Source organism: Lolium rigidum, chromosome 4 (assembly GCF_022539505.1).
Source record: "Lolium rigidum isolate FL_2022 chromosome 4, APGP_CSIRO_Lrig_0.1, whole genome shotgun sequence".
Classification (NCBI taxonomy): Eukaryota; Viridiplantae; Streptophyta; class Magnoliopsida; order Poales; family Poaceae; genus Lolium; species Lolium rigidum.
In genome coordinates, this window is record NC_061511.1 from 237,467,215 (window position 1) to 237,488,589 (window position 21,375).

A 21,375-nucleotide genomic window follows, 5' to 3' on the forward strand; every position below is an offset into this window, starting at 1 on the left:
TAAAGAAAATACTTGATTTTGCCACACTAATCAATTGTCCCGAATTTACACAGTAAGCATCAAGAACTTGCTGCAAGGAGATTGCATTATCCAAATTCGCCTTCAAGAGAATCAAAGAATCATCAGCAAATAATAGGTGTGAAACTGATGGTGCATTTCTGCACACCTTGATCCCTTCAATGCCACCAATCTCTTCAGCATGCAACAAACAACTTGATAAACCCTCTGCACATAAAAGGAACAAATACGGGGATAAAGGGTCCCCCTGCCTAATACCTCTAGTCGGGATAAAACCTTCGGTCATTTGGGAATTAAATCTGATAGAATATGAGACCGAGGTGACACAAGCCATTACCATCTCCACCCACTGAGAATGAAATCCAAGCTTAACCATCATCCTCCGCAAGAACTCCCATTCAACTCTATCGTAAGCCTTGTGCATGTCAAGCTTGATAGCACAAAGGCCATCCTTTCCTTTCCGTTTATTCTTTATTTTATGTATACACTCATAGGCCACCAAAACATTATCCGTAATGAGCCTCCCCGGGACAAAAGCACTTTGAGTTGGTGAGATAATTTCGGGCAAGATCAGTTTTAGACGAGCTGCAAGCATTTTAGAGATGATTTTATACACAACATTACACAGAGATATAGGTCTGAATTGTGATACCTCCTCTGAGTTATCCACTTTAGGAATTAGCACCACTACTGTTTCATTCCAACCTTCTGGGATAGTCCTCTCATTGATCGCTTTCACAACCGCAACGGTTATATCATGTCCAACCAAGTGCCAAAATTTCTTATAGAAAAGGGCATGAAGCCCATCCGGTCCCGGTGCTTTTAGGTCACCAATAGAGAAAGCTGCCTTCTTTACATCCTCTGGTGTATATGGAGCAACCAGATCATCATTCATTTGTTCTGTCACTTTCGGTAGGATTTTTTCCATGAACCCTGGAGCAATCTCAATATTTTCCGAAGAGAAAAGATTAGAAAAGTAGTCTAAAATTATTGGGTTGAGATCCTCCGTACCTTCCACAAAGTTTCCACTTGGATCTTTCAATTTCTTGATAAGATTTCTTCTCTTCCTTGCTGTTGCAAAATTATGGAAGTATGCCGTGTTTTTATCACCATTTTTTAGCCAATTCGCACGAGACCTCTGATTCCAGCGAATTTCCTCCTGTTCTAGGATTTTTTCGATCAACAAAGCTAGATCATTCTTTTTCTGTTCATTCGCTGGAGTGATCGGCCCACGCATCACATTTTCAAGTTCCCTCTGTGCTGCTCGGAGGCGCTTCTTAGGCCGGCTCAGTACCTGACTGTCCCACGCATGCAGCCCAGCATGCATGTTTTTTAACCTGGTAAGAACGTCAATCGGGTCCGACGATTCAGCTGCCAGTTCCCATTCCTTCTGAACTATATCAGTAAACCCCTCCTCACAAAGCCACTTTGCTTCGAATCTCTGCTGCTTGGGGCCATCAGTATTATAAGCCGCTGTATGGTACTCTGTATCCAGTAAAATAGGCCTATGATCAGAATGATTATACTCCAAGTGTATGACTGCAGCATTCTCATGCATATGGCTCCACTCATCATTCCCGAGAGCTCTGTCCAGTCTAGAACGAATACCACCCCTATGCCAGGTAAACGTATCACCAATAAAACCAAGGTCATGCAGGCCACAATCATCCAATGCATCATGAAACGCCCTCATATATTGAGATGGTCTTGCTCTACCTCCTTCCTTCTCTTGGTCATACAAGATTTCATTCAGGTCACCAACTACCACCCAAGGTAGGTTGTTATTTTGGTGAATACCTCTTAGTCTATCCCAGGTTTTATGTTTGTCTGCCCAACGAAACTCACCATATAGACCAGTAAGCCTCCACACTTTATTTGTTTCTTCCTCAATCCGAACATCAATATAATTCGGTTCTGCATATATCTGTGAGAGCTTAATATGTTGTTTCCATAACATTAAAAGGCCACCACTTCGTCCATCACTTCGTTGCACTATTTTAGAATCCATGTTCACACGCCTTCGTAAACATTCTGCCGGATAAGAGTCCAGATGGGTCTCCGACAAAAACACCACCTCAGGGTTATAACGCTTCAGGACATCTAGAAGCGCTCGAACTGCCGCGGCATTCCCCAAGCCATGGCAGTTCCAAAATAGTATTTTCATTGCCTGAGCTTGAACTTGATTTACCAGAACATCGGTACAAGCGGAGAGGACAGGTCGGAACTCGGAAGCATCATCGATCATCATGGCTTGGTCCCATACTCCCATTGCGTTGAGCCGTTGAGGCAGTCTATCAGTCTCGGTTATCCTGAGCTGCAGAGGCCACTCCACCGTCGGATATAAATTAGACGGCGGATGAGAAAGAGAAACCCTCCGCTGTTCTCTCTCTCTCTTCTCCTGCGGGGCTTGGCTCTGGCCGCTTTCTTCTTTCTTGCGAGCGCCGCTGCCTCTGCTGCTCCTTCCCCGCCGCCGCCCACTCCTGCTGCTCTTCCCCAGCCACCGGCCCACCGCCTACCCCGTCTCCAGGTAAACTGATCTTATTTTCTCCCCGCGTTTCCGTCTCTCCCCCAAGACGTAGCGCGCCGCACGCGAGGTGTTTGTTGAAATGCCTGAACGCTTACCTGTCAAATTTTTGCCATCTGCGTGCCTCGTCCCTGCAATCCGCGGTTTGTCTCTGTTAGTTATTGCAATTTTGCCATCTGCGTGTTTCGTCCGTGCAGTCTGTTGATTTTGGATTGGCGATCAAAATGCCAGTATGGTCCCACCATAACCCCATAAGGCTGCTCCTTTTGAATGACCGGATTGCATTGATATAACATGTACAGTGTCCGTTGATTAAGTAGAGAAACATCAGTGGAGATGAAAGTACTAGTGAGATTGCATGACGCCCATACTGTTGATTTTGGATTGGCGGCCAAAATTTCAAAATGGAGTTTGTACCTGCCATTGCGTTAGCTAAGGGCATGCCCAGTGCACTGCCCTAGAGCTACTGCCTCACACCTTTAACTAGGTTCAGGTAGTCCAAAGTAGGTTCGGATGAGGAGGCAGCATCCTCTTCAGGAAGTGGGATCTTAAGCCTTAAAATCATGCTTTTTGGAGAGAGAAAGAGATACATAGTGTCATATTTGTGGGGTCCTTTCTCTCTTTTTTCTAACTAAAGTTGTAGCTTCCATTGGAGATATAAAATTAACCATGTTGCTTCTGACAACTTTTTTACATGGAGCAGCTAGTTGTGTATGCCACCATTGCTCATGCCCTAAGTAGCTTATACTGGCACTATGGCAGGATTGTCTGTCCACGAAGCAGACGACCTCAGTGCATGTGTGACAGTTCAAGCCACTGCTGAGGTTCTTTAGGCTTTCAGAAATTTAACTTTCACAGACATTGACAGACTACTAACTGAATAGTAAACAGGTGTGTACTTTGTGACATGTCATTGAAAACCTATTTCCCATGTCGGGTGATAAAGAACAAGCCTCTACGAAAAGATGCAGCACTGTGTTGAGAATTTTTATTTTTGGCCTACTTAATCTCTCTGCCCTGTTTTTCCTTTCTCTGGTTAGCCTAAGTAAGTAAAACATGAAGCTGAGAGCTGTGAGCTGAGGGTGGCCTTATCCAGTGTGTTGGTCCAATCGATGTCTGATGCACAATTTCTAGGGAGCACCCCAAAGTATGCACTATGATCTATCACAGACGAGCACAACACGAAACCGGGATGGCCGTGGCGAGCTAGTGGTGCCAGACACAGACGCTGGACATGAGATCCTGTTCTTGCGTTGTTTGATAGTGGCCTAAACGAAGTAAACCAACACTACAGTTTATCTTCTTTGCTAATCGAATCAATTGATTAATTTCAAAAGTAGTACTGTTGCAGTTGTTTTACCTTCTGGATGAAATGCTACGCATGGCTAATTATCCAATGAATTTTGTTCTGTTATATCATTTAACCTTCTTTTCTCCTTGCATGTAGATTCACCATGAGTACTGTAGGCACTGGATTGCTAAAGGGCTTGAGGGGAATCTTAGGGCAACAAAGGAAACCAGTTGGTACGTTATTTTCTATTCTTATTCACTATGATCGATGATATCATGATATACACAATCATGCTGCGGAGTAAGGAGAAAGCTTGATTGTTCTCTCTTTGCAGATTTATGCAGAAAATCACGAGCTTGGAATTCTACTATTTCTTTTTCCGATACTGATGACAAGGTTGACATGGGCGATGATGGCGACTATACAGATTCAAAGAGAGAGTTAGAACCCCAAACCGTGGACCCGAAGAAGGGCTGGGGATTCCGTGGCGTGCATAAGGTATTTAAACATTATGTGATGCAAAGATTTACTGTTTGGTTTTTTGGATTCGATGAACATAACCTCACTTGTTGATATGTTTTGTTCTTGCTAGGCTATAATATGTGGTAAAGTTGGACAAGTACCTGTCCAGAAAATTTTACGGAATGGGCGGACAGTAACTGTATTTACTGTTGGAACTGGTGGCATGTTTGACCAGAGGATAATTGCGTCTGCGGATACGCCAAAGCCAGCTCAGTGGCATCGAATAGCTGTTCATAACGAGTATCTAGGTGCTTATGCTGTTCAGAAGTTGGTTAAGAAGTATGTGATTTACAAACCAAGATATTGTCTTTTCTCTCTCCATATAAATAAACAGTGTCTATTAGTGTTGTGACTTCATCTTAATTCTGTATCATATCTTCATTTGGGACGTGTTATGTTCATTCTTTCCTTATTTCAGCTCTGCTGTATATATTGAGGGTGATATCGAAACCAGGATCTACAATGACAGCATCGATGATCAAGTCAGAAATATACCGGAGATCTGTATCCGACGTGATGGTATGCTCTTCAAAATTTGACTAAAAAATTAATGCTAATTTGATTTTTTATAGTAATATTTGAGAACATGAGTAAATTCTGTCATAATAGTTTTCATAGGTCACTCAGCGACTCTATTTTATATGCTAATATCCCGTTTTACTTTATATACCCAACTGAGCACAGCCATGTTGTTTTGCTTTCTTCAATTAGACTTTCCTGTGCATCCACATTGTGCAAAAGCTAATATTCCAAGAAAATATTTTGTATATAGGCAAGGTTCGACTGCTTAAATCTGGGGAGAGTGCTGCCAGCATATCACTAGATGAGCTAAGTAAGTTTGCAGACTATCTAAAGCTTCTGATTTATTAGATGTTGCTTTTGGTTATGTTTGTCGGGAATTGTGTGTTAGTCCATGGTCTTCACAACTATTGGAAAAATAATTGGCATACAGATATATTTCTCTAGTTTCTATATTACAATACAAACAATGATAAGAATAAACTTCGGATGCAGGAGAAGGATTGTTCTAGTTACAGCAACCACAGTCAGCAAAAGCAGGTCAGGACTAGAATTCTTGCTTGAGGCCTGTTTTCAGTATTCCTTTTGGTTATTTTTAGCAGTATTAGGTTTTTGACTTCCTAGTCATTTCTACATGCCGTGCTTGTTGCAAGTTCTGAGTTTTCATTCCTTTGAATTTGGCTTAAAGTGCTAAATGTGCATTATCTGTGGAACACCTTTCAACCATCAGTGAAGCATTTCCCTCTCTAGTTTGTTGCCATTGTCTTTCCATGATTAAGGAACACACACCATCGTCCATTTTACAACTTTCATAACCTTAAAGTAGGGGTAAAGTAGAATTATTGTGGTAGCAACGCTGTTGGCTTTCCCAGTAAATAAACATTGTGAAACGATGCATTCCATTGAGATGTACCTTCGTCACAAGGAAACATGCTCATGCAACTTCATGATGGTGTCATAGTCCCTGTCAGTTAAATATTCCAAACCTGGAACTGGAAGTCAGGTTCCCTTATTACTATGTTTTAATCTGTTTTACATGTTATTACTGGCCATAGGCAGTTTTCTCTGGAATGCACCAGGGCTATATGAAGAGTAGCACAATGACACTCGGTTAGGTCAAGTCTTGTTCAAAATAGTCTAGCTGACATGTTAAGGAAAAAACAAATTTGATAGAGATTGCAGAGTCGAACTAGAAAATTAATTGCTCACTCATTCTACTTCATGAGAGTAGTTAGTTTTTTCACTATATATCAACTGTCTTGATTTATAATGAGAACGAAGCCATATTCTAGACTTGAAGATTAACAAACGTAGATGACGTTGTATTCTCCTGATGAAAAAAGTAAAATGAAAAAGGAAAGGAAAGCAGGAAAGCGGTTGAGACATATCTGCCATGTATGGAGCTCGCATGAAAGAATGCAGAAACATAATGCTGCTGAACTTCATACTATAAGATCGAATCATATTTACACTTGACACGCTGCCTAGGAATATCAAAATTAAACTTACAAATTTAACTATTCGGTAGACTGACAGACTGTCACATCAGGAATGCCGGGAGATGACCCAAAGCATCGTTGCTGATGTTCCATACTTCGAAAAGCTTCTCACCTAGTTAGAGTGAGCGTGCCTTTGATGATGTTGAATGCCTCCCCTTATCTCTTGAGCTCTTTCTGAGCATCTCCCTCATGCCATGGGCGACTCGAACCACGGGGCTTGAGAGTACCATCCTGCAGAATGCCATATGTGCTTTAATAGCCTCTTCGACGCCATCCTGGCCTCTTCCGTCTCTACTTAGTTCATCCCCTACGGCCTCCGAGCACAGGCCACAGAGCCATTCCCCACCAAAGTTAGCCTTGACACTCTTTATGTATTCCTGGGTGCACTCCTCTTTGAAGTCACAGCATGCGCACCTCATCGACTCAGTGTCCATCTTCGGTGTAGATGGAAACTATATGTCTACAGTAGGAGAAGCGTAATAGCAGAGCTGGAGGAAGAGGGGTGGAGGGAATGGATACTTGGATAGAAAGGAGAGACAAGGACCTCGGGGGATACATCGCTACTTGTATGGAAAACTTCGAAGAGCTCGTTGGCTTGTCGTGCTTAGCTTGATGAGTTATTGAAATTCGGGATTTGCCCTGGTCCATGGTATCTTGAGCAGTGCACTAGCTGGTGAGAGCATGTATGATCTGCATTGATGGCTGTCACTCTACTAGGTAAAAATGACAATGTGGGGATACCTAGTTCACATGGCCTGCAACTGTGTTGTGAAGGTACAGGTAGGAGGGGATGTTCTTGGTCTCATTAGCTATGATCCTATGACAGTAAACTTGGTGCGGTCCTTGGCTGCCCCCCTTGTAATTCTACGGTTTTTGTCCTACAAGTTTTTGAATAATACATCTGCATGCATGGTTTTCATTGCCCGAAAGGCCAGAGTCTTAAGTTCCGTATGGTCATATTGACCCCAGTAGCGTTGCTTATGTTTATTGTCGAAATTTTACCATCCTCATCTCCATTGTAACCATATACTTTTGTTGTCCAGGTCATAACTCATAACCAGGGATGGATTGGGTTTCAGAATAAGGGGATACATGATGCAGCCTCGACGCTTCTTCGTTGAGAAGCCTCGATAATATGGATATCGTCGTATCTAAGGGCCCTCTCGCCTTTGTTGAAGTCTGTTAAATTTAGGGATAATTTAGCGATCTTGTTGATTAACATCTTTGCAAGATTTACCGTGGTGTGCACAGTTACTAATGAGCAAACTGTTGGACTATTGTATTTGCAACCGGATCTAGATGAGTGTGATGTAGTGATGATTGTGTGGCTTAACACATGACTAAGAGCATCTCCAGTCGCGTCCCCCAAACCGCGCCGGATTGAGCGTTTGGGGGACGTGTTTCGTTCGTGCCGCGTTTGGGGGACGTCGCTCCCCAGTCGCGTCCCCCAAACAAAATTTCGCAAATTTTAAACTTGACTAGATTCGATTAGATTCGTCCAAACTTACATAGATTCGAACGAAATTTGACTAACTTTAAAACTAAACCTAATCTAGAACCACTTGCGGCGGCCGGAGGCGTCGTAGTACTGCCGGAAGTTGTACATCTCGTCGGTGACGACCTCCTGCTTGACGCGCCCGTGGACGGGCTCGTCCTTCACCAAGCCGCTTGGTCCGCGCTCGCCGTCGTCGGTGAGGTCCACCGGCCGGCTTGCCGGAGTCGCGGATGGACATGGCGATCGCCGCGTCCGGGTCGCCCCTCCGGGCGTCCTTGTCGTCCATGGACGCCAAGAACGCCGCCCGTAGCCCCGGGCGATCCTCGGGGTCGTCGGCTGCCGGCGATGAGCCGGCTGCTGCGCTCGTACTCCGCCGGCGAGCGCCGCCTGCGGCGCTTCCTCCGGCTCCTCCTCCACCTCCGGCCGGGATGAGGAGGGCGCCGCCGCGCCTCCCTTGCTTGCCGCCGCCGCCGCTACCGCCACGCCTCGTGTTGACGGGCGTCGCCGGCTCCTCCTTGACCTCCCGTTTGGGAACCGGTATACGGCGCCGGCCGTACGACGACGACGAGCGTCGATCGCGCCGGCCCGAGGAAGAAGAGTGCGAGGAGGGACGAGTACGTCGTCCTCCTCGGCTGCCACGTGAGGAGAAGGCGGCGGCGACGACGGCATCTCCCGGCCGCGGAGCGCCGTTGCGGAGGCCGCGGATGACGTTCTCGAGGGTGCGCCCGGAACGCCCCGGCACGGGCGCGGCCTTCCTCGTTCCAGCTGTTGGGCCCGCCGATGAGCCCGTCGGTTGCCGTGCGGCTCGACGTCGTACTTGGCCTTGAAGTACGTCGTCCACCGTCGTCGTTGTCCTTGGCCGCCCATGTCGGATCCGCCCGCTCCTCGGCGGTGAGTTGAGCCCGACGGGCCTTGATGGCGTCCCGCCATTGCTTCGCGTGTCCGCTTCGGCGGCGGCGGGATGCCAATGCCGTTCACGGCCATCTTCCAGCCGCCGCTGCTTGGCAGCCGCACGTCCGGCGGGACTGGATACCGGGCGTGGTACAGCGCCCACGCCTCCGCCACGGTGAGGCTGCCGCGGCCAAAGGTAGGCGACGGGGTTTTAGCCTTCCGTGCCGCTGACGCGTCGGCCCCGCCACTCCCCGCCTCGCTTTTCGTTGTGTCCGGCGTCCCCGGAGCGTCCCCTGTGGGACGGGGACGGGCTCGGGGCGCCGGACACCGTATCGGGCCGCGCCGGACAAAAAAGGGCTTTGGGGGACGCGGCTGGAACGCTTTTTTTGTCCGGCGCGCCCCAAATCGCTTTGGGGGACGGTTTGGGGAACGCCACTGGAGATGCTCTAAGTTTTTCTCTCCAGGGAACTTGGAAGGGCGGTAATATATGTATCTTATATCCTTAAATGTCTGGGTTAGCTAAGTCTGAATTTAGCTCATGGTATGGCAGTAAAATTGATGGACTGAAGTGTAGTCTGGGCGTGGTGGGAGACTGGCCGTTAGATCTTGGTAGGGGACACGCGCGCAAGGGGGTACGGAGTGGAACACGAAAACAGCACTTTGCTTGTTCACATACGCCTGCCCGCGTGACTGACTGACTCGCTGCGTCGCAACCTTGCGAGCAGGACGGACAGTAGTACCTACCTGGTGATCGTGCTGTGCTGTCTTCGTACATGTTTATGCTTGCTGGGTAGTACTCACGGAAGAAATAGCTGCTATTCACGGTAGATTTTAGTAATTTTGCTTAACTAATTTTGCTCACTATGACGCTATGTGCGAAATACATTGCTACATCATAATAACACGTTGTAGCTTTGCGGTGCTATTCTTTTTTTCCACCCTATTGGCCTAAAGGCACAAATATTTTTGGGAAAAGGTGCTTCCTATTTCTTATGACAACCAAATATATTGGTTCCTCTTTTGAATCGGAAGATAATATCGTTAAATCTAATGATTCTTAATATGTAATTTGCGTTGTGCTGTTGCCACATAGGATACTGATGTCGGATTTTTAGAAAAATGGAGAACCATTTTTGTATGTGGTTATGCATATATTGTTCTGGCATTTTTGTGCTATATTATTTATTTCTGAAACCATTAACTTTAAGCTATATCTGGTAATTTTTTTCTATAATATAATTTTAAATATAGCCCTCTGTTAGCATGATACAACGTGTATAACATTTAGAGAAGCTATTGATTAAGCAAGCTATTTTACCGACCTTTACTCGTCCGATCCTTGTAGGCTTGTACTATGCATAATCCACCGGTGTGTGCTGCAGTTTGATACCCCTCACGGATGGATTGATCTGGTTTGTTAGAGCATCTGTAGCCGCGTCCCTAAAAGCGTCCTCCAAAGAGATTTGGGGCACGTCGGATAAAAAAACGTTTCCAGCTGCGTGCCCTAAAATATTTTTTTGTCTGGTGCGGCGCAATACGGTGTCGGGCGCCCCGAGCCCATCCCCGCTACACAGGGGACGCTCCGGGCATGCCGGACACAACGAAAAGCGATGCGAGGAGTGGCGGGACCGACGCATCAGCGGCACATTGAAGTTTAACCTAACCGTCACCTACCTCGCGACGGAAGTTATTGGCGCGCAGCGACGGTGCAGTTCCCGCAGAGGCGCAGCGAAGCATCTCGTCGCACCTAGCTCTACGTGCCGACGTTAATTAGCACCACCGCTCCCCCGCCTCCCCCCGGCCTATAAAAAGGGTCGCTCTCTCATCGTCCCTCACACATAAACCCTAGCACCTCTCTCCCCAACCCTAGCCGCCACCATTTCAAGAGTCGACGCCATGTCTAGTAGAGGCGGGGGCCGAGGTTGCGGCCGTGGTCGACCTTCGTGGCCGCGGCAGAGCTGCACGCTCGTCGTCGCTTGCGACGCCTTTGTCTTAGTTTGTGTAAACCATGCTCCGAGTTATGTATTAGTTTGTGGAATGTTTCTTCTCTCTATTGAAATAAAAATACAAAAATAAACCAAAAAAGAGTATTTTAATGTTTAAAAAAGTTTGGGGGGCGGCGTTTGGGGGGACACGGCTGGGAGCGACGTCCCCCAAACGTGGCACGAACAAAACACGTCCCCTAAACTCGATCTGGTGCCGTTTGGAGGACGCTTTGGGGACGCGGCTGGAGATGCTCTTAGACAAGAATCCTATGGAGACTGTCGTACTTAGGGATGAAATGGAGCGAAAACATACAACTGAAGTGGTGTCATATTTATTTTCATAACTTTTACGAAAACAAAAACCAAATATAGGAACCTTGAGATTGTCGGAATCAGGTAATGACCAGATACGGTGGCGGATACAGAACAGATGCAGGTGATAACCAAGAAAATTCTAGAATCATGCAAAAAAAAACTTAAACATTTAAGTGAATCAAAGAACTTAAATTCTCTCTATAGGGTGGTGCTCGATTTACTAGGAATAAGGAATGGTCGAACTGTGAAAGCCTCCTCGAATTGTGGAAGCCTCCTCAAGTGCACAAAAGGATCATTTTTGGGATGAACCATTTTGGAAGTGTATACCTTGATAAGGACATGTGAAGGGATTATTGGATTGAGCCATGCACATTAAATCTAAAACGAAAATTCTATTTTAGCCGGCGTCTGATCCACCAGAAAACGTTGTTCCAATTTGTTTCCATTAAACAGTTACCCGCAGAAAAGAAGAAAAAAAAACAGTTACCGCTTTGTAAAATTACGTTTTCATTCTCATAGTTTCATTTTATTCTTTTTTTCCCGCAAAAAGTTTCCGCTCGATTTTCGTCTCTAGCCATACGCATATCACTGCTTTTTAGACATTGGTAAACCCGTGCGTTGCTACGGTGTTAAGGTTCCTGATGTTGTGGGGTCGTTCGGATTATTACAACCTCAGGCAGATGGTTTGAAATTGATTATAAAAAAACCTATTTTGACCAATTAATGTTAATTTCACATTAAGTTATCTTAGTAGTATGTCAATGATATTTAATGTTGATTAAGTAATGGATGTATTACATATTTAGAGCAAATGACTATTCTTTACTTGCCCACATGTTTACATATGATGGCATAACACTGAAGGAGGCTACCAATATGTATTCTCGTTGGTTCTCAAGTTCAAGAAGAAAAAATTAACATTGTGTGGCACTACTCGACAAGAACTGAATGGCCGATGCTTGCTCTCTTGCTTTATTTGCATGAGTGCAATATACTTTCAGTTCTTGCTTCACTGAGCTTGCTTCTTCGACGAACATGTGCAGGTCACATGCCACTTTTAGGTGCATGAACAGGAGTAACACATATAGCAGGGATTGGATCAATCGGGCATGACAGAGCCTGTTGTAGTAGGCGTGAATGGAGGCACACATTGATGGGATTGCCCTGATCCCTTTGTACTAAATCCCTGAAGCGTTCATGCCCTCTCTTTGAACTAAATAAAAAAATAAAATGTTATTTAATAAAGGGAGAGGCCCGGTTCGGCCAAGTCGCTGCCGAGGCACGACCGTTGCCGCCGTCGGTTGTGCAAAGTTTCCTATCGATCGTCAACATGACGATGCTCCAATCCGTCCTTCTCTCAGCCAACTTTGCCCCCATTCCCTAGGGGAATTGCGCTCAATTCTGACTCCATGGTTTAATTACAGCCCGTGCAATCCTTCCCTTGCATGCATGTCAAAGTTCCTCGAGGCGGTCTCTCTTCTATTTGGCTTCTTGGCTTCCGACTCAGCTCGACCATCAGCAATTTGCAAAACAATATAAAGTGGTGGAACTCAATTTAAGCGGGCGAGGTGGGACTATCTAGCACGAGTTATCCAGCTGGTTACGGTAGCATCAGGCACGGCGACCAAGGTGTGCATGGGCTGCATGCCTGCATATACGAGCCGTATATTCGGCCTGGCTGGGCCAAGGTGTCATGAGCTCCACCTCCTCCCGTCAGCGCAAGCCCTGAAGGCTGAAGGGCCACGACGTTCTCTTAGAACCGTACGGTTGACTAACCGGTGGCAGAGTATGTATAGAAATTTAGAGACAACTCTAAAACGGACCAAAAAAAAGGGGAGAAACCTTACTTCCTTTATTAGTAGGTAAAGATCACCACGTACGTACGTCGTACACTCGTACGTTTGAGCTGGTAGGTGGGAACGGCGACGACTCGTCGGGTCACGCGCGCGGGCGTCCTCTTTCTTCAGCTAGCCTTCGACAGCGGCAGGGCGGCACGGCGGCGGATTGGGGCGGCCGGTCTTGCCCTTGGGCTGGGCACCTGAGACAGCGAACGGCTCGCCGTGGGGGCGAGCGGACGTGCGACGACGGTACGAGGCCGGACAAGCGGGCGACGATCGGCAGCCGTCGATGACGACGCGCGGCCGCGGTGGCGGTGCCGCTCGGATCGGGCCGTGCATGCATGTGAGCGTGAGGCGGCAAGGCACGTGGACGCGCCGTGGAGTTTCTCGCCGGGGCTCCGACAGCTCCGCCATGGCGCGGGCCGGCAGCTTGTACGTATGTGTAGCCGTGGAGCTAGGGGCACTGCACACCTCCACGTGAACTGCAAGTCCCCCACCGATCCCTGCCGCGGGCGAGTTCCAGGCCACGGGCGCCTCCGACGACCAGGCCCCTATGAAGGGCTGGATATACGTAGCTCGTTTCGTAGGTTGGTCCTGGACCAGGTTGTATCGTAGGCACCGCAGGACGCAGGTACGTACGTGAACATGAAAGGGCGTGTTTATTAACTCGCATGCTCTCACCCAAGGCGGATGGAGCCGAAATTGGATTGATTAGATGACTGTGTTTCCTCCGTGGACGATCCTTAAACCACCTCCCGGCTAAACCCGCTAGGAACGGCTATTTCCGCGGAATCATTGTGTCTCACGCTCTGTTGGTGTAAACAAGATTTTTTTTTTCTGCCTGAGCTCACCCGACCATGGATGTGGAAGGAGCACGCGCGTGCTGCAACGATAAGGAAAAAAGGGCGATGGGAAGGATTTCTGTCACCAGTCGCTGAAACTCTTCCCTATTTCACCAGTCGCTGAAACTCACCCTAACAATTGTCTGCAGTACTTGTTCAAATGAGCTTCTATTTTGGATGTTGGTGAAATCTATCACGTCCATATCTTGTTTACATTTGGTTCTGTACATCACATGGGTAGCTTCTGTATATTCAGCTCTTGTGTACTGGATTAATGGTTGTGCATGTTTTGTAAGGTGGGATTTGCATGTTGTTACACTGATCTGTCATGTGTGGTGAATGTAAGACTCGATGTCTGACGATTTTAGTCAGATCATGGCCAAGGTTGGTGACTCGCAAATCCCATCCTATGTGGTTGATTCACGACACATTGCTGATACCTAGGTGGTACCAATAGTCATGCCGGTTGTGTCCTTGGACGACGGCCATGTGTCTAGCCTAGTGTCCAAGGTTGATGTAGAAGTGGCGCAAGGATTGCTATGGGAAAGATGACTACGAAGGCTAAGAATCAGAATGACACCGAGAAGGCTTAGAAGGCTGCAATGAAGGGGCCATGTAATGGTTTCCCTTCATGCCAAACTTCGTCCTTGAGAAAATTTGAGAAGATGTGTGAACTGATCGAAACCCGCGTCAGAACTAACAAGTACTTCATCTGACAGTCATGACCAAAGCTTTCCTAAATCACTATATGGAGCAGGCGCTAGCTTTGTTCAGGTTTACACTTGCGGAAGTGGAGGGTGAGGTGTCTAACCATTAGTAGGCTCCAAGATCTTAACGGAGTTCAGTAGTGTGATGATACCAAATGCATCATCTTGCAGAGCGAGCACTACCACGAACGCGTCATGGTTAGCACGATGTCTTCCACCACTGTTGCACTTCATCATGAATCACTAGCATGCACAACTAACACACTCTTCCCTTCTTAGGATCACTCCAAGGATGCAGAGTTCCTGAACCGTCCCATTGCCGACTACGCAGAGATGTTGACCATCTTTTCGTTTGTCCTCGCCACCGGAAAGTTTTCCATGGGCTCAAGTGAGCCCCTCGGTTCACCTACACCTACGCCTTTGCCCGAGGATGCAAAGACCTAGGAGTCTGAGGCGGTGATCATCAATGGCCCTGACAAGACTATTGGTGCCCCTTACAAGGTGCTGCATGTAAGAGGAAGAGGGGTGTCCTTGCCGACGACGAGTCCATGGCCGTCGCCAACAACATAATGGATGATGTCAAGGATGTTGCATAGGCCATTAGATACAACAAGCCTACTGACATGCACCCTGCCCTCTATGAGGCAGACATGGACATTGTTGGCTTCACCAAGGATGCTATTGTGGCGGCTCTCGGCCACCTACCAATTTTATCTGCATGGTTGAGCCATAGAGGATCCTCTAGCTCATGACATATGTGGCCAAGTACAATATAAAACCTGTGGTGTCCTTGGGGCCTATGGGGTTAGGGAAGCATGCATGGAGGTGATGGTGAAGGTAACGACATAATGGTGTACATTTTGGTTATAGCTATGGCTTATAAATTCTAATGCCCTATATATGATGATGCGGTATATACTAACCCCTTATGTGATGGTGAACTTTCGATGTGAGGATGATACCCACTTATTAATTTTGTGGTGTTACGTTGACACCATAATTGTAGGATAAACTTTTGATCCACTTTTGGTAATGATCATATGCATACTCCTCTTAGTTTATGATCCAGTGTGAATTTATAATACTTTGTTATGATTTCATTGATGCTTGTGATGATGTACCTTACTTGTTCTTTTTGTGTCATGCTAGTGGTATGTGGTGCACAAAGAGGAGGCGTCCATGAGTCTACAATTTATCGAGGATATGCCAAGATCAAGTCAACAATTTATTCAGCATCAGTTATAGCGGGTATCAAACTTTGGAGGAGGCACGTAAGGAGTACCGGAGATTCTTGGTTAATTAGGTTACGGCAAAGCATGCAATGGCTGATCAGACAATGGTTGTTGCAACTATGCCTACACACAGAGCTACTCCTCGAGTCTAAGAGAGTAGGCTAAAATATTTAATCACCGTCAGTCTAACTACGGTGATCGTCAAGATCATGTTCTTCCGATTCCTCTCTATAATTGGACGTAATATGCAATGTGATGGTAACCTCGCCATATTTAGACCATGGTAACAATATGCAGTCCTTTGTGTGCAACCAAACATTTATAATTTATATCAACCGACCAAAAAAGTAAGGTGCAGCTTACAAATACAAATAAAATAGTTATCCACCGATAAAAAAAGGCTAGCAACTAAACAAAATGAACAATATGGTCCAAGTGGTGTTAAGTGTTGGGAAATTTAGTTTAGGGCCGGAAAGCAGCTTGCACCACCAAGCGGCTATAAGGTCGACCAGCGTCGCCAACTAGAGGCGTCGTCGTTAGGGTGGCAGGTGGCATCCTCCATCTTCTCCAGCATAACCAAAATTAAAGCAAATATATCCTATAATTGATGCAAAATGTCTGACTTGCAATCATATTACGTCCAACTTGTTTTAATCGACGCGGATACCACATGCATATACTATATGCACGGGATCCTCACAACTTTAGGTGGATTTAATAGAAGGGCGGAGGTATCTCACGAGTGAGCAGGGGAGATGACATGTGTATCTCATACGGCACCACGCATGCACCCCCTGTCCAGTCTAAGCGGTGCCGACGTGGCATGCGTACACGTGGCCAGTCATGCCGACACGTATGCCGCGCAGTACAAGGCCGCAGCCCGCAGCGCTCACACACTCTCGCTGCTTATCTCACTCGCGTAGTCGCGTGTACTAGCTGGTTTGCACGTACGCAGAGTGCTACAACTGCTTAACCGAGCCTCGTCCTTGCGCGTACGACCTGGAATACGTGTGCCAAGCGAGGCGGTGACCGACCGAGGCGACGATGAGAGGTGCCGCGCCCCTCGCCGCCGTCCTCCTCCTCGTCCTCGTTTCTGCCACCGCCCTCGCAATCGCAGCGGATCATCAGGCAGAGGCAGGCGAAGAGGACCCGGAGGTGACGGCGTGCAAGCAGCAGTGCGCGCTGCAGCGGCAGTTCAGCGCCGGCGAGCGGCGGTACTGCACGGCGGCGTGCGACGAGTACGGCCGCATGAAGAAGCGCGTGCAAGAGGAGGGGCCCAAGAAAGAGCGCGACCGGTGCCTGCACGAGTGCCGCGCCGGCCCGCACAAACCCGGCTGCGAGCGCAGGTGCGTCAGGGAGTACGAGCGTGCCACCGGCGGCGGGAGCGGGACGCGCGGCCACGAGGAGGGCGCGGTGGCGGGCCGGCGGTTTCGTGGCTTGTGGCAGCACGCCGCGGCCTAGCTGTGTGATTTCTCGTGTGTTTTGCTTTTGTCGTGCGTGTGTTCTGTTGAAATGTGAACATCGTGAGGGTATGAATAATAATAGTTCCAAAAAGAAGAGCACACGAAGATGAATAAAAGGTTGCGAGTGAGCGCGATGACACCTACACGTTCACATTTTTTTTAGTTTTTCTTATCACTGAATTACAATTAAATGTCGGGGAACTAGTTTAGATTTCTTTCCACAATTTAAATTTTTCAAATGTTTAATTAAACAAATTCTCAAATAATATATGAACCACTTCCTCCATCCCAAAATAGGATACAATAAAGCGTTTGGTCAAAGTTAAATTAGTTAAAACTTAACTAACTATATAGAATAAAACATGAACATCTACTATACGAAATGCTCATAATATGGAAGTATATTTATATTTGTTTATTTACATAAAATACATGGCCAATACTTGGACTTGTGGGCGGGTTCGGATAGGTCATCGTACACACAAAATAGACGGTCACAGTTTGCTAGTGGGACGTTGTATATGTTGATGTGGTAGTAGTAGACCCCACTTGTCAAGCTAAGTAGGTTCCACCTCTGCAATAATATTTGCAAAAGGTCCACTTAAATATTTTTTTTCCATCTCTCCAAAAGCCGCCTCCATCCCTTTTCGTCTGTGCTCGCCTTGATCGGCGACACCCTCGCCTCCATCCCTGTCATGGTGCGCCACCAGTGACGTGGGGCACTCAAAACCAGACATGAATTCCTTTTCCTAGGGTTTCTATGAGGAAACCGCTCGTCTTGATGCTGGCAGTCAAGAAGGCATAGAGTTAAGTTCTACTTCTGAAGTGTAAGGAGTTGAACATCCTTCGGGCGGGCGGCGGGAGCAGGCACCTTCGTTCGAAGTGGCTCGAGAGCATCCTCCTTGGGCGTCGCCTCAGGATCTCCCTCCATTGCCGAATCAAAAACATTAACGAGAGGCCATTGGCCATCCCGTTGATGTCTACACACGCTTCTATTCCTGTAGACAGTGTTGGGCCTCCAAGAGCAGAGGTTTGTAGAACAACAGCAATTTTCCCTTAAGTGAATCACCCAAGGTTTATCGAACTCAGGGAGGTAGAGGTCAAAGATATTCCTCTCAAGCAACCCTGCAATCACGATACAAGAAGTCTCTTGTGTCCCCAACACACCTAATACACTTGTCAGATGTATAGGTGCACTAGTTCGGCGAAGAGATAGTAAGATGCAAGTGATATGGATGAATATGAGTGGTAATAACAATCTGAAATAAATATGGCAGCAAGTAAACATGCAGTAGAACAGTAAATAAATGGTGTTTCGATGCTTAGAAACAAGGCCTAGAGATCATACTTTCACTAGTGGACACTCTCAACAATGATCACATAAATAAATAACTTCTCTTCATTTGTGCTACTTTCTCACACTCTCTTGTTGGATAACAAACACCATTCATTGTGTAGGGCTATAAAAGCACACCTCAAGCCGGAGTAAACAAGCTCCACAACATCCGGAGTTCATATTAAAGTAACCTCTAGAGTGCATAATAGACCGTTGCAATTTAGACCGAGTACTAACATAGCATACACACCGTCAACAATAGCTATGAAAGGGGGAATAGATCGCATCAATACTATCATAGTAATAGTTAACTTCATAATCTACAAGAGATTACAATCATAACCTACACCAAGTACTACATGATGCACACACTGTCAACATTACATCATCGAGGAGGAATAGACTACTTTAATAACATCACTAGAGTAGCACATAGATTAATAGTGATACAAAGCTCATGATCACATAAAGATCACACCATGGGAGAGAGAGATGAACCACATAGCTACCAGTAGAGCCCTTAGCCTCGGGGAGAACTACTCCCTCCTCATCATGGGAGACAACGATGGCGATGAAGATGGCGGTGGTGTCGATGGAGATGACTCCGGGGGCAATTCCCCGTCCCGGCGGCGTGCCGGAACAGAGACTTCTGTCCCCCGAAACGGAGTTTCGCGATGGCAGCGGCGTCCCTGGAGTCTTTCTGGAGTTTCGTCAATTTGTGTCGGGTTTTTAGGTCACGAGGGACTTTATAGGCGAAGAGGCGGCCTCGGAGGAGCCAGGGGGCTCCCTCCCCATAGGCTGGCGCGGCCAGGGGGCCACCCGCGCCGCCATATGGTGTGGGTCCCCTGCTGCCCTTCCTCGTATCCCCTTCGGACTTCTGGAACCTTCCGTGAAATATAAGATCGTGGGCCTTTGTTTCGTCCAATTCCGAGAATGTTGCCCGAACAACCTTTCTGGAACCAAAAATAGCAGAAAACAGGAACTGGCACCTCGGCATCTTGTTAATAGGTTAGTTCCGGAAAATGCATAAAAACATTATAAAGTGTGAGCAAAAGATGTAGGTATTGTCATAAAATTAGCATGGAACATCAGAAATTATAGATACGTTGGAGACGTATCAAGCATCCCCAAGCTTAGTTCCTACTCGCCCTCGAGTAGGTAAACGATAAAAAGAATAATTTCTGAAGTGACATGCTATCATAATCTTGATCAATACTATTGTAAAGCATATGAGATGAATGAGGTGACTCAAGGCAACGATCTATAGTTTGCTAACAAATAGATAACATATAGCAAAACTTTTCATGAATAGTACTTTCAAGACAAGCATCAAAAAGTCTTGCATAGGAGTTAACTCATAAAGCAATAAATTCAAAGTAAAGGCATTGAAGCAAAACAGAGGAAGATTTAAGTTTCAGCAGTTACTTTCAACTTTCAACATGCATATCTCATGGATAATTGTCAACACAAAGTAATATGATGAGTGCAAATAAGCAAGTATGTAAGAATCAATGCACAGTTGACACAAGTGTTTGCTTCTAAGATGGAAGAAAGTAGGTAAACTGACTCAACATAAAGTAAAAGAAAGACCCTTCGCAGAGGGAAGCAGGGATTAAATCGTGTGCTAGAGCTTTTTAAGTTTTGAAATCATATAGAGAGCATAAAAGTAACGTTTTGAGAGGTGTTTGTTGTTGTCAACGAATGGTAGTGGGCACTCTAACCCCCTCATCAAACAGACTTTCAAAGAGCGGCTCCCATGAAGGACGTTATCTCTACCGAAGCAAGGTAGATCATCCCTCTTCTCTTTTGTTTACACATGTATTTTAGTTTTATTTATGGTTGACACTCCTCCCAACCTTTTGCTTTCAAAAGCCATGGCTAACCGAATCCTCGGGTGCCTTCCAACATTCACATACCATGAAAGAGTGTCTATTTGCAAAATTAAGTTGCTTACTGATGAAAGGATACGGATGTCGCCTAGAGGGGGGGGGGTGAATAGGCGATTTAAAACTTTTACGAGATGGGCTTAACAAATGCGGAATAAAACTAGCGTTTACTTTGTCAAGCCCAAAGCCTATAAACTATGGTTCACCTATGTGCACCAACAACTTATTCTAAGCAATGGTTCACCTATGTGTACCAACAACTTATGCTAAACAATACAAGCAAGTATGTGATAGCAAGATATATATAACTTCAAGCACGATGGCTATCACAAGGTAAAGTGCATAAGTAAAGAGCTCGGGTATAGAGATAACCGAGGCACGCGGGAGACGATGATTTATCCCGGAGTTCACACTCTTGCGAGTGCTAATCTCCGGTGGAGAGGTGCGGTTGCTTAGTGCTCCCGAACGCCACAAGAGGCTCACCTTGAGGTGTGGTTGCTCGATGCACACCAACGCCACAAAGGCCTCACCCCAAGATGCGGTACTCACACCACACACCGAACGCCACGAAGGCGCCTCACCTAAATCTCCGGTGACCCTCGCCACAAAGGCCTAGGTCACGGTTCCACTAAGGGATTTCCTTCGAGGCGGAAACCGGGCCTTACACAAAGATTGGGGCACACATCCACAACTTAATTGGAGACTCCCAACAAATCGCCACAAAGGCGTAGAATCCGTCTAGGGTTCCAAGAACCCAAGAGTAACAACCTTCTTGTTTTCACCACCACGAATCACCGTGGAGAAGTCAAACCGATGCACCAAATGCAATGGCAAGAACACCACAAAGATGCTCAAGTCCTTCTCTCTCAAATTCCAACAAAGCTACAAAAGCTATTGGGGGAATAAGAGAGGAAGAACAAAGGAATTCACAAAGAACACCAAGATCTAGATCTAGAGAGTTCCACTCACAAAGAGATGGATTTGATTGGTAGAAGTGTAGATCTAGATCTCC

At 46.5% G+C, this 21,375-nt stretch overlaps 1 protein-coding gene across 1 annotated transcript; it reads left to right on the plus strand.

The window, feature by feature from the left end:
• Positions 1-2,465: 2,465 nt before the first annotated feature.
• On the plus strand, positions 2,466-7,685 carry LOC124649923 (single-stranded DNA-binding protein, mitochondrial-like). Its single transcript, XM_047189492.1, has 8 exons — positions 2,466-2,545; positions 3,990-4,066; positions 4,168-4,331; positions 4,426-4,634; positions 4,774-4,874; positions 5,128-5,187; positions 5,370-5,414; positions 7,417-7,685. The coding sequence occupies exons 2-7, from the start codon at positions 3,997-3,999 to the stop codon at positions 5,384-5,386; spliced, it is 621 nt and encodes a 206-aa protein (XP_047045448.1). The 5' UTR covers positions 2,466-2,545; positions 3,990-3,996; the 3' UTR covers positions 5,387-5,414; positions 7,417-7,685.
• Positions 7,686-21,375: the final 13,690 nt, after the last annotated feature.